This window comes from Trypanosoma cruzi, genomic scaffold, assembly GCF_000209065.1.
Source record: "Trypanosoma cruzi strain CL Brener 1047053516835 genomic scaffold, whole genome shotgun sequence".
Classification (NCBI taxonomy): Eukaryota; Euglenozoa; class Kinetoplastea; order Trypanosomatida; family Trypanosomatidae; genus Trypanosoma; species Trypanosoma cruzi.
Window position 1 is genome coordinate 41,093 of NW_001849275.1, and position 12,392 is coordinate 53,484.

At 45.7% G+C, this 12,392-nt stretch overlaps 4 protein-coding genes across 4 annotated transcripts, besides 15 other annotated features; all 4 read left to right on the forward strand.

Moving 5' to 3' along the window:
* Positions 1–349, forward strand: Tc00.1047053504207.5 (hypothetical protein, conserved; the record flags this gene model as incomplete). The annotated part of the gene is made up of 1 exon (XM_802077.1): positions 1–349. A coding segment is annotated over one exon (349 nt), but the record flags the coding sequence as incomplete, so codon positions are not given.
* Positions 1–12,392: a sequence feature (heterozygous, non-Esmeraldo-like haplotype).
* Positions 266–290: a microsatellite.
* Positions 365–391: a microsatellite.
* Positions 618–646: a microsatellite.
* Positions 969–994: a microsatellite.
* Positions 1,027–1,055: a microsatellite.
* Positions 1,562–1,708: a sequence feature (A-rich).
* Positions 1,861–1,883: a sequence feature (AT_rich).
* Positions 2,448–2,467: a microsatellite.
* Positions 2,615–2,646: a sequence feature (A-rich).
* Positions 3,095–3,135: a microsatellite.
* Positions 3,153–3,217: a microsatellite.
* Tc00.1047053504207.10 (hypothetical protein, conserved) lies at positions 3,447–5,045 on the forward strand (the record flags this gene model as incomplete). The annotated part of the gene is made up of 1 exon (XM_802074.1): positions 3,447–5,045. The coding sequence occupies one exon, from the start codon at positions 3,447–3,449 to the stop codon at positions 5,043–5,045; it is 1,599 nt and encodes a 532-aa protein (XP_807167.1).
* Positions 5,216–5,246: a sequence feature (AT_rich).
* Positions 5,284–5,305: a sequence feature (AT_rich).
* On the forward strand, positions 5,547–7,535 carry Tc00.1047053504207.20 (hypothetical protein, conserved; the record flags this gene model as incomplete). Its single annotated transcript, XM_802075.1, has 1 exon — positions 5,547–7,535. The coding sequence occupies one exon, from the start codon at positions 5,547–5,549 to the stop codon at positions 7,533–7,535; it is 1,989 nt and encodes a 662-aa protein (XP_807168.1).
* Positions 7,888–7,970: a sequence feature (T-rich).
* On the forward strand, positions 8,210–12,392 carry Tc00.1047053504207.29 (hypothetical protein, conserved; the record flags this gene model as incomplete). The annotated part of the gene is made up of 1 exon (XM_802076.1): positions 8,210–12,392. A coding segment is annotated over one exon (4,183 nt), but the record flags the coding sequence as incomplete, so codon positions are not given.

Below are 12,392 nucleotides of genomic sequence, written 5' to 3' on the forward strand. Positions count from 1 at the left end.
TGCTATAGCGGTCGCTGCATTCAAGACACTCCCAGAAAGCCAAGAAAGTCTTTGGGCGGCGACCACGATGATGCCAAACGGGACGGTAATTGACGTAATTCAATTGGCACGAGACCCCGCGCGCACCATGCTGCTTCGTGCGATGATAGAGTCTTGTGGCTATTTACTAACCGCAGACCAGAGAAAACGCCTGGCGGGGGCTGCACTTGAGCTTTCGCAGGATCACGTTTCCTCACCCGTGCTACCCTTCCCCCCCCCCCCCCCCTTTTTTTTTCCTTTTTTTTTTTTTTCTCCTTCCCCCTTTTTATTTGTGTGTGTGTCCGTCTGTCTTTGTGTATGTTGTTTTTGATTTTGTTTTATTACGTTTTTTTTTTTTTGTTTTTTTTTTTTTGTGGAGGAGTAATGAAAAACTACATGATCTTAAACGATGATATAAGCGGGGACTTGAAGAGCAGCAATTATTGAAAAAAGCAGAAGAAGAAAAGGAATCTTAATATATACATGAGTGTATATATTAACTGCGATGGTACGGGAGGGGGATGGTGGCAAATGCGCCTTGAGTGGGAGCAATAGGACGAAGCACAACTCTTGCACCCCTTATTTTGTAGAGATGTATCTTTTTTTTTTTTCTTTTCTTTTTTTCTTTCCCCCCTGTGTGATCTCTACGAGACTCACGGAAAGAGGTACCTTGTGGGCGATTTTCTTTTTTGTTGTTGTTGTTCTTTCTGCGTGCATGTCCGTGTTTATACCTAGTAATACTGGGCAGCGGGGAGACTTGGGAGGAGGGAACACATACCACACATGCGTACGTTTATTACTTAACGGTGTTGTGCACACGATGGCGGCTGCCACACGATGCCTTCAGCAGCCTTGAGGGAAGCGAGGGTTGTGCGTGTGTGAGGGAGGGACGAGGAGGTCTTGTGAAAAGGAAAAAAAAAAAAAAGAGGGGGATGAAGAATAAACAACAGAAGTAAAATAAAATAAAATAAAATAACACAAACGATTGCTGTCGAAACAAAATCAAAAATATATATATATATATATATAAATAAATAAGGTATTGTTATTATACAGGAAAAAACAAAAAAAACAATCAACGACACATACACACCTACACACATGCACATGAGACAATAAAAAAGGGGGACGAAACCGGTTTGCCCACGACGAGTAAATAAATAAAGCAATAAATCAATATGCACTATACATACATACACACATGAAGCTGGAAGGGGGGAAGAAAAAACGCGGAGAAGAAGGGACGGGTGGGATGAGAGGGAATTTGGCCGAGAGGCGCACCGGGCCTTTAGCCACGAGATCAACTGCAGTCGTGCGTGTGTGTGTGCGTTGCACGGCTGAAGGGGGTTCTCTGCGGCCTGAATGTGCAGTCACTCATGTACGCATCTCATTAGTGTTCAAAATGTGCGTTTGCCCCTCCCTTTCCTCCTCAACACTAAACGAGAGGGAACGGAGGGGGAGGGGACACGCAGACATGAGAGAGAGTGACAGAGAGGGGGAGCACCAGCGGCTCCAGCGTGAGGCGATGAGGGGCCCATGGAGGAAGGAAAAACAACAAAAAAACAGAAGGAAGGAAGGAAGGAATAAATAAGAAATAAAATTTAATTTAAAAGAAAGAAAAAGAACAAAGGGAAGAAAAGGAATTAAGAGCCCAACAAACGGAAAGAAAAAAAAAAACATCGAACAAAAATAGTAATAAACTCTCTCTCTCTCTCTCTATTTGTGTGTGTGTGTGTTTGTGTACTTTTCGATTCGCGTGTGATTTGAGAGGAGGACGTTGTTAATATTGTGAGTAGAGGAGGGGGCGGGTGTGTTGAAGGGCACACGGAAATATAAAGAGAGAAAATAAAATAAAATAAATAAATGAAGGGAAGGAAAATTTAACCACCGCCGACAACAAAAAAAAAAAAAGGAAATGAGGATAAATAAATAAAACAGGCACGCCACCCAAAGGAAACTTTTATGCCTTGATGAAAGGAACGAAGAAAAAAAAAAAAAAGAACGAAACAACGACGACGAGGAGGAAAACAAACAAGGTAACAGACTAAATAAATTATGGATTTATAAGGATAAGCATTGCAATGTATTTGACCGGTACATCGACACGTTTATTTGCACCCGACGACATCTTTTTGTTGTTGTTGTTGTGAGCCATTCATTTTTCCACATGGGGAGGGGAGAGGCCAGTGGGTGCGTGTAAAATGCGTGTTGCCCCTGTGCGAAGGAGTTGGTGTGGATTTACTGCAACAATATGCGGTGGTGTGCGGATATGCTCTGTGTGTCGTGTCGTGTCGTGTGGTTGCCCCTGGTCCTCCAGCGGAAGTTGTGAATGAGGGGACTCAAACGGCCTCTCGGTTGTGTGTTTCCTCTAATTTTTTTGGGGGGGAAGGCAATTGTTTAAAGAACACGATCCCATTTTTAAAAAAATCAACAAAAACAAAAACAAAAAATCAAATGCACGCCTACTCACACTTAACACAACGGCGGCAAGGAAAGAATGAAAAAAGAAAGGAAAAAAAAGGGCTCTAATTCCCCTCAATTCTCATCCTTCTCTTGAAAGCAGCTGTGTGGAGGGGAGGGCAGATTTCAGGAGGCTAAAAAAAAAGAAAAGAAAAAAAAGAGAGGAAAGGGAGGAGGGAGGCCAGTGGGGGTGCACAAGGAAGGAAATAAAAATAAAAGGAGAGAGGGAATATATACGAACCGTCTTTTGATGTTTGTGGAGTACGTGAGAAGGGATTTGTGTTTGGAGAGTAGCAGAGGGAACGGAGGGAGAGGGGCAGCGGTTTTTTGGTGCATGCGTGAAGGGTTGTGTGGTAGAAGAGATTGATAAAGACGGTTTGAACAATATGGGTGGCCAATCATTGGACTATTGTAAACAAGACGAAATCCGTTCATTTCAATTCACACACCACGTTACGTTTTTTTTTTTTTTGACCTTTTTCCTTTGTTCCTTTTATTTGGATTTTGCTTTCCCTGGCCCCGTTGCAGTAATCTTTTTGGCTCGGAATGGGCTGCGAGTATCCACGCTATTATTTTTTTTTTTTGCTTCTTTTTTGTTTTTGCCTAAATACTTTTTTCTCTTTATCTCTCTCTCTCTCTCTCTTGCTCTATCTATCTACCTACATTTCTTTCTCTGTGTTTCTGTGTGTTTCTGTGTGTGTGTTTGTGTGTGTGTGTCTGTGTGTGTCTGTGTGTGCGTCTGGATGGCTCCTCCTGGTGGGGCATCTTTCTGAAGCCTGAATCAACCGGCTATAATTTTGCTCTTTGTTCTTTTTTTTTTTTCCGTTTGCTGTTCTTGATGGGGACCTGGGGATGACAAGGGGGACACTCGCAGAGACAGTCACTTAACTGCATGTATATAATATAATATACACGTGTTCTTGTATGACCTTTTTGTAGTGCATTTGATTTTTGTAATTTTTAAGTCGATGATGTTTTCTTCTCGGCTGTTACATCTGCGGCGCACAGTGAGAGGGTTCCGGCAGGCGTCGGCACCACCGAGGGGATTTCTTCGTGATGATCCACTAACACGGTGGTCCGAACGGCTTTTGAATGGTTGGCCAAACCGGTGCCTTCACTCTCATCTATTCGTCGGCCTTGAAGGGTGTACGAGTGCGTTTAATGCAATGAACTCCATTCGCACATGCATGCACTTTGGGACAACATTTCCTCCCTTCTTTCTCTCACTAAAACGTGCCGAAGACATTCGTTCCCTTCACCCTCGTTGCACGGCCGGGAAAACAAATTCAGAGGACTTGACGAGGCCGGGTGCTACGTTGAGCCAAGTGGCCCGCTTTGGGGAAGATTTATTTTTGGATGACCCATCATTTGGGCAAATTCCACTTGTAGCGCTGGAGAATTACACGAATAGGTCGGAGAGTATTCTTTCCTGCCGCCTTTCCTCCTCGGCACGTATTGTAGTGGGCCATGAGAACAATGGAGTGAGCAGGAAATACATCGACAAGATGGACGTGAGCGGCGGGAAAGGCTGTCGTGCGGAACGGGTCGTGTACGTCCCACAGTATGGAACAATCAGTTCACTTAACGTGGTGACTTCTATGGGTATCGCCCTCTTTTACGCCACGCTGGATGCCCGCTACCCATCGGCAAGATCGTTATTGCGTGATACAGAGGACGGTAGGGAGAATGGAAGCGGCCATGAGTTGGATGAACTTCATGCGTATCAGCGCTTCTTTCGTCAGCAGATTCCCCGTACTGCCGCCGAATGCAACTCCTCGCGTGTGGATCAAAGACCCATTCACCCTTTGTACTACAAAAAAGATGCTACTGGCATTCTTGAAATGCATCGTCATCTTCGACAGCTAATGCTGCGAGTTTGTTCCCACAGACGCTTTTCATCATCGCCTGGACGGTTTGGCTTGTTTGTGGTTTATGAGAACGAGAGAGATCAGCGCAGTTTTGCCGGCATTGTTCGTAATGCCAACGCCTTTCTTGTGGATCAGGTGCTGTATTTTGGGAGGAAAAAGATTAATGTCGTAGGAACGGTCGGAACGCAGCATTACACTCCCCCTGTGTACTTGGGTCCTTTTGATGTTGAAGACGGCAGCGATGCCGAGACGTGGGCGACAAAGCTGCTTCAACGCGTCGAGCTGGAAAACGGTGGAAATATTTCCTGGTGGTTTCTTGACTGCGGACATGCGTTTCTTTACATGGATTCTACGTCTGTCAATGAGACAGCAAAGGAACCGGAAAAAATGGAAACAAGGGATTCCGTGGAGGCGTTGACTTGGTACAATACACACCGCGCCGATCCAGATTTCACTCTTAGTCTATGTGACACCGAAGAGAGAATACGTGAGACGGCACAAGGCGGGGTAGTACTTCTTGTGCCACAGGAAGGAATTTTGCCGACTTTTTGCTTACTGCAACGTTGCCAAAAGATTTTGACTTTGTTGCCATATGCTGAAAACACGGAGGGCAGCGCGGGTTTGCCGGTTTCCGTGGCCGCAGGTGTTGCTCTTCAGCGCCTCAGCGCAGTGATGCATCCTCGGGTATCGATCTTTTAGTGCTCTTTGTTCCTGTATGCATCCCTGCGTCTGGCAGTGCATGCTTTTTGTGCTATTTTTACCAGTGGCCATGGAAATTATGCATATATACAATACCACTAATAATACGCGCCTACGTGATGTTTTGAATGAAAGCGGGCATATCGCGTTGAAGTAAACGGCGAAGAACCAAAATTATTTATAATGTTTTTTTTTTTTTTTGTGGTGCAGTATGCATTGAAGTATATCTTTTTATTCCATTTTTTATTTTATTTTTTTTTGCTTTGTGGGTATATATTTATATTTACTTACTTAAGTACTCTTTCAACAAGGGCGTCTCTAGCTACCGGCATTAAACCATAGAAGGGTGAAATTGTGAGGGGGTGGGAGAAGGGGGAAGAAAATCGCACACGAAAGCAGGGTGAAGAAACAGAAGGGAAGGGAATTGTAAACAGAGTAAAAGAAAGACAAAAACAAATTTCCTGTGTGTTTTTGAAGAAAGGCATTGCATGCGATCCCCTCATGGAAAATGAAAAGTTAATTTGGGCTGGTGTCGGCCTATTCACTATGGCATCGTTTATTTATCTTCAGGGGCCCCTGTTGTCTTCACGGGGCCGTAGTTCGACGCGTCAAATGCGTGGAGAACGCACAAATTCAAGGCAGCGTCATCACACATTGACATCTATCGCGCCTTCTGAACGAATTGATCGCTCTCGTGGCAGTGCAATTTCAAAAAAGGAGTTGAGCAACGGTCGTCTTGACGGAAAAAGTGGGGATGCTGTTTTTGCTTCTATTTTCGAACACCAAAGCGTATCGCCTCCCCCACGGAAAGTAAGTGCGAGTGGCTCTCCTTTAGAGACGGATGTGTCTTATCAATCCCCTAACGCCAACAAAATTGTCCCCGCACAGCACACCGCAAGGCACCGGGTAATGAGCTCGCAGCCTACAAGCGTTGTTCCCGCTCAAGCGGAGAAACGCCGAGTTAGGACGGGGCGTTCAACACAGACTGATAACTCTACGTGGGAAGAGTTGTGCCGTCTTGAGGCTCTCATCGCAGCTCAAGGTGGCGGTGATCCACTTGGTTTTATCAGCCCCATTGCCTGTAAGGACAAGGACATTGGGTCGCCTATTTCACCCGCGGCATTGTATTTCTCACCTCCAGAGCAGGAGAAGAAAAAAAGTGGCCCTTTACTTCCCCCCTCTTTGGAACGTGGTGTTGAAATGGAGTTGACGAAACGTGTGGGGGCAGTGCATTCGCATTCAGCTGGTGCCAGAGAATGGCTTGACCTGTACAACTTTCTCATAGATATTCCTTGCAGTGTCCTCCAGTACATTTGGAGGAAGAAATCCTTGGGATTATTTCTTCCTCCCCTATCCTCTCCACCAGCTGCAATGCTAGACAACCCAGCTGAAGAAGTGGATTCGCTTTGGCGAATTCAGGAACACGTTTTGCGTCTTGTGAATCGTGAGCCTTGTCAAGTTCCAAAGAATGGTCATTTCAGGCTCTCAGAGGACGGGGTGAATGTCGTTTGGTGTCCAAAGGAAGGAAAGAAATCGGAAAAAATGGGAAGATTTACTCATGTTTGTGTCTTTTCAAGCGATGAGGATGAAGAAGGAAGAGATGACGATACTGACACCGGTGTAGCTGAGCGTGTTGAAAAGGTACTGTTGGCTTGTCGACAAGCGAGGATGCATTCTCTTTCAACGCAGTTTCCCGAAGAATCCACGGGAGTTGTCAATGAACCAGTAAATCAACCCCAGGTAGCAACGAGGTTCCCATTTGAGGAGAGGGATGTGATGGCGTTGCTTGGAAATTTGGTGAAACTACGAAACCATGCCTCCTTTGATGCGTTGCGACGCAGTGGCACTGACATATCTTTTGTAGTTGGCGTAATTGATCTCATGAACGACGCACAAAGGTTACTTGATAGAGCGGCTATTTGGATGAATTCCATAGAGGAGACAACCAAACCGTATATGAAACCCCCACCAGAGTCTCGATTAATGCCATCCGCCCACCGCATTTTGGGAAAGGAGTCAAAGTTGGGCCAGGAAGAGTTGGCTCTGACGTCGCCGGATGCACGGTGTGCAGGGCGTGACGCGCAGGTGGTGCTTCGTGGAAGCGCCACTAATGGCACCGGAAAGCTTTTGAAAAATCAACAAAACGCGCCTTCTTTTCCCCACTTTGGTCATGAAAACTCCGCGGCAACACCGCCCCGCAACGGTGGCCCGGATTCATTTGCAAGATTTTTGAGTGCCTCGACGATTCCGTCTGCAGTTTTGGACGAAAATGAGCGACGGCGCACGTCGTTTGCACGATCCAGAACGCAGGTCGTTATAGAAAATGCTTCGAGTATTCTTTCGGAGAATAACAGCAGCAACGGGGCACATTTGAGAAACAACGTCTTTGACAGACTCTACACGCCCCCAAAAAATGCATTAAAAACGAATTCGCAAGCTACACCGCCCATTTCAGGAGGGAAGAAGGCTCCATTTAACGTTTACGTGTGAGTTTTCGCACTTTTCCGGATTTTTTTTATTTATTTTGATTGTTCTTTATTTTGTAAAATATTTTTTCTTCTCTGTGAGTTTTTCTGTGCATGTGTGTGTGTCTGTGTGTCTTGGGGTAGGTGAATGCACATACCCTTAATATTGTGGCTCCCCGTGTGTGTGGAGGTGTATGAGTGGGGTGTCAGGTGTGATTGGCTGCCACTGAAGAAGGGTGGGCATTTGTGCACCGTATCCATCGCTCTTGTGTTTTTATGCAAAGGCACACGTTTTCGTACGCCGGAAAAAGAGAAAGATCAAATAGGTGATTGGGGGGAATAAGAATGATATGGGGCGATGATTTTTTCACACGCCATTTTTCTTTTTTAACTACTTTTTTGTTGTTGTTGCTGCGTGTCTTTTTTTTTTTTACATTTTTTTGTTTGTTGTGTTCTTTTTGAAATTACGAACCACATCCGCAGGAAAAGGGAAAAAGCAAAGCAAAACAAAAATTAAAAGACACTTTTTTTTTTCCGTATTATTGGGGTTTATGTACGTGGAGTATTGGACGGTGATTTTTTACTTGTTTTTGCTGCGTCGCGTTTCATTGGAGGCTATTTTGAGGTCAGTTAGAAAAGGTGGAGACATCGTGGCCACTTTTTTTCCTTTTTTCTGTGTGTGTGTGTGCGTGTTGGGTAATGAGCCACGCCGAGCACCTCGGTACAGCCTTTGCGAACATTGTTTATGCCTTTTTGATCACCATTGACACTGAGGATTATGACGCGTTTATCTGCCGAATGTTTGAGCGGGAGTCTCGCGAAAAGAGGACGTTGATTGCATTTCTTATGAAAAAGAGGGCGGTTTATTTTTCACTCTTGAATAATGTTTTGGAAAAGGAGGAAGGCGCTGAGGGGGAAGGGAGCCGCCTCGCCGATAGCTGGAACCAGGACAGCGAAAGACGGAGCTTCAGGTTTCCGCAGGAGATGCCGGATGCACCTGTGGTGGGATCCTTAGAGCGAAATATGGCAATAAATGACGTTGTGTCGCAATTAACGATTGTACGGAATGCCTTTTTGGAAAATATTTTAAAAATCCCGGGAACCGTTCCATCTGGGAGGCCTCCTGCCATACACCGATCACTGCAACAGATACCAAATGTCTCTTTGAACACATTGGTGGAAGGTGTGACTAAGACAATAATGGACGTAGTTTTGTCCCTGTGCAATAAAATAGAGCAGAAATACTCTTCAAGCCTTTTTTCACGGCCAATAGTGTTGGCTGATCGGAGCTTAAGAAGCGATTGCACCGGTCAGGGAGACTGCACTCTCATACAAATGCTCAGTAGTGCGGTGGAAATTATTTGGGCATATAGTCTGTATTTTATTTTAGCCTCTAAGGACGTTGTCCATCTTCCATCAGGAGGTTTTGTACAATGTAGTCGATTTCTTTTGTGTGACCTTTCAATGAATTCTGTAGGCGAGACGACTAGTTCCCGTCCCTCTCTTTGTGACCTGCCACCGGTATTTTTTCTTTCTTTTGACCTCGCCATGAAGTTGGAGGAACATTTTCACGGTATTCTCACTTCGGGGAACGTTTTATCGACACCGTCAGGAATGCACCTTTTGTTACTGAGCTGCTCATGCTACGAGCTGCTTACCCAAGTGGATGAAACTTTAACTGAGGATGTTTGGAGGGGAATGATCAATACATGTGCGTCCGTTATGAAACTCACACGTCGATCTTCTCAGGACTGGGAGGATGTGGATTGGAGCAATCTTATTCATGAAGCGGATCCATCCCACAGCACTGCGGATCATGGATGTCTTGTGCAGGATTTGATCTTTATTTGGAGGCGGCAACACGGATGGTGGGGAACTTCAATGGATGATAAATCACATGTTGCGGATAATTTACGGGCAAATAGTCTTCCAATTTTTCTTAGAGAATATCCATCATCTTTTTTCTCATCCCGTTTTAAGGAAACGATCGCCATCGTTTTAGATGTCTGCGGGCTATCAAAGACGAGCAACGGCGGTAAAAATGAAAGGACAATAGGAGATATTTTTAGTGGATTGTATCGCTGCATGATGCATTTATGTTATATTTTCAATCATCGTGTGGCTACACATGCTTTACTGAACGATCTTCTTGATCTCCTTCGAAAGATGTTGCTGCTTTCGAAGAAAGAGAGGCGATTAAAAGAGTTGGTGACAATTGTTCTTTCCTTATGCCTCCTTCCTCAATCATTCCCTCACGGCAGTGCCTACTCTGATACGCAGCAGCAACAGTGTGTATGCACAAAAAAAGTGGTGGAGAGTTTGTTGGACGAAATTGACAACTGGCGTAAAGCTAAAAATGCCATCTGCTACGCACTTTCAATGGCAGCACTTCTTAGCAGGTGTTCTCTAAAGGAATTGGAGCGGAGGCTGCCTCTGTTTTTTGCCACCATGGAGTCATGGTTTGCGTCGGCAAATAACATGGAAAGAATTGCTATCCTTCACTCCACACTGCACGCCGGGGGATTGCTGTGTGACGTGTGCGCCAATAATGATTCTGCCTCCCCGTACAAGTGGAATGATTCTATTTCGAGCTTTTTTCATTCCGTGGAAAAGATGTTGCTAAACGGAATTGGTTCTAAGCCGTGGAAGAACGCACCTTTCAGTTCTTCCTGCATTGAAATTGCTTCGGATCTTTTGGTTTTCACACTGCAGCAGGAACCATTTCAGTCATCGGCACTCCATTGGCTAGCGAGGCTAATGGAAACGAAAGCGAAGTCAAGAACCCTATCGAAGAGCGGAATCAGCGCCGTCGTTACCCGTGGTCGATTGATAGCCATAAGAACCATTTGGGCCCTTTTTGAGTTGTATTACTGTGGGAGTCACGCCCTTGTTAGACACGGAGGACTTGCCGCAAAAGAAATCTTTTTGGCCTGCAGCCATACGAGTGAGAACAGGAAGAGGCTTTGTGCCCTGTATAACACACCCCTTGATCAAAAGGGTTCTATAAAAGAGACAATAATTGGATTTATTGCGCTTCACGGGACGTGCTACAGACCGGTGGTGGCCACTGTGGAGGCTCTTGCGATATTTTGGCGAGGGGGGCATTTAAAAAATGTGATTAATTTTGTGAGGACAAGCGAGGAGACTCGGCAGGGGATCACTGAACTTCGCGAGGCCGCCTTTCATTATGCCGGGCAGATCCATAAGAACGGATATTCTGAAGAAAACATGGAGTACGCCCACCAACTGGTTCCCATTTTTCTAATTGCTCGTTTTTGGGATCCGCCGCAGGTGCTGCTGGAGTATAACCTTGCACTTCCAATGTTACTCGTGGGACCAAAGACGCCATTGTATGATGCAGTGTCAAACATTGTGTTTCCATTTTACTTTCTTAAGAGGAATGAAAAAGGCATGTGGAGTTGTGCTCTCGCCCTACACCGACTAGTAGAATGCATCATTGTGTTATTGGGCAATGATGAGGATGACCGTGTGGCACATCTAGCGGAGTACGTGGCATTGAACCTTATGAACCTGCGGGATAGAATGGAGTCCCTTGTGAATGAAGAATTGTGCGCAGTGAAACCCGAGGAAAATGGCGTGGCAGGTTTCTCCTTTAGTAAGAATTCTTATGATAAGGAGTCTTACCATAAGAAACTGGCCTCTTGTCGCAGCAAGTGGGCATGGCTGTTGAATGTATTGGATATGAGTCCACTGAGTCCCAAAGAGTCGCTCTCTTCAACGGATTCACAGAATTGGTGTGCCGTCCCCGCTGTGCGCAACGCGGCTCTTGTAGACTTGCTGGAAGGACTGGCAGTCGTACTATTGGGCCACACAAAACTGCAGGTGCGCCGAAATGCGTTATTTCTTCTGGAGTTGGTTTCTTCCCTTTTGCGTTTGCAGCGAATTCATTGCGGGGCAACATCACAGGTAACCGACAGTTCACTCCTTGATGACAACCATTACAACGCACACGACCCGATGCTATCCACACTAAAAGCAAGCAGACCTTCTGTGGGCGCTGAGGAGCCTCGCTATCCGCGTGTTGCGGTAGCAGATATTTTTGAAGAACTAGGAGAACAGTTTGACGAAATGTACGCCTCGAATAAGGAACGCTACGTGCCTCTTGTTCATGTTTTTGAAGGACGATTGCCCAGTTTGGCAAGCTCCATAAATGATAAATTAACCGAGGATGCAAAGCATAAGGTCTCAAGGGACGCGTGGCCGAAGCCGAGCTTTTATCACAAGGTCCTCGATTGCCTGCATCCATCAACAATTGGACGTGAAAGCACGCTGACTGCCACGTCGTTTGGTGTACATTGCCTCTCTGATGATGGGACCACACCCCACTTTGTTTTTGTTTCCACCACCGCACTGGCGCTCCTGATGTATGGCTATTGCCCAGGTTCTGTGCTGGTGCGTGTGGTGTGTGCAATTGCGGGAGAGATAGTTGAAAGAGGAGTTAAGCGGTACATCGAGCGAAGTTCACCTGTTTGGAGGTCCTGCTATGCGTTGAATTTTCTTTTGCTGTGTGTTGATAATGTGAAGTCATCCCCGGATGCCAACCGGTTAACACGTGGGGGCGAGCGGAACCGCCCAGGGCATCAACAAGGCGGCAACTCTACATTTGTGGGTGGTACCGATGATTTGAAGGATGTAGACTGGCAAATTGTGAACCGCTATGCGGCGTATCAAAACCTTATGAACGTTGTCACGGTGCCTCTTCTTTTGAATGAAATCAACACGGAGAACATCCCACCATGTTTTTTGGATATGATGCAATATTTACTTCTTGGTCCAATGGAATGCGTCGCGACGGGAAATACATCTCTTGTAACTTACTGTGGTGTAATGGATAGCGACCATCCCATCGTAACGGCAATGC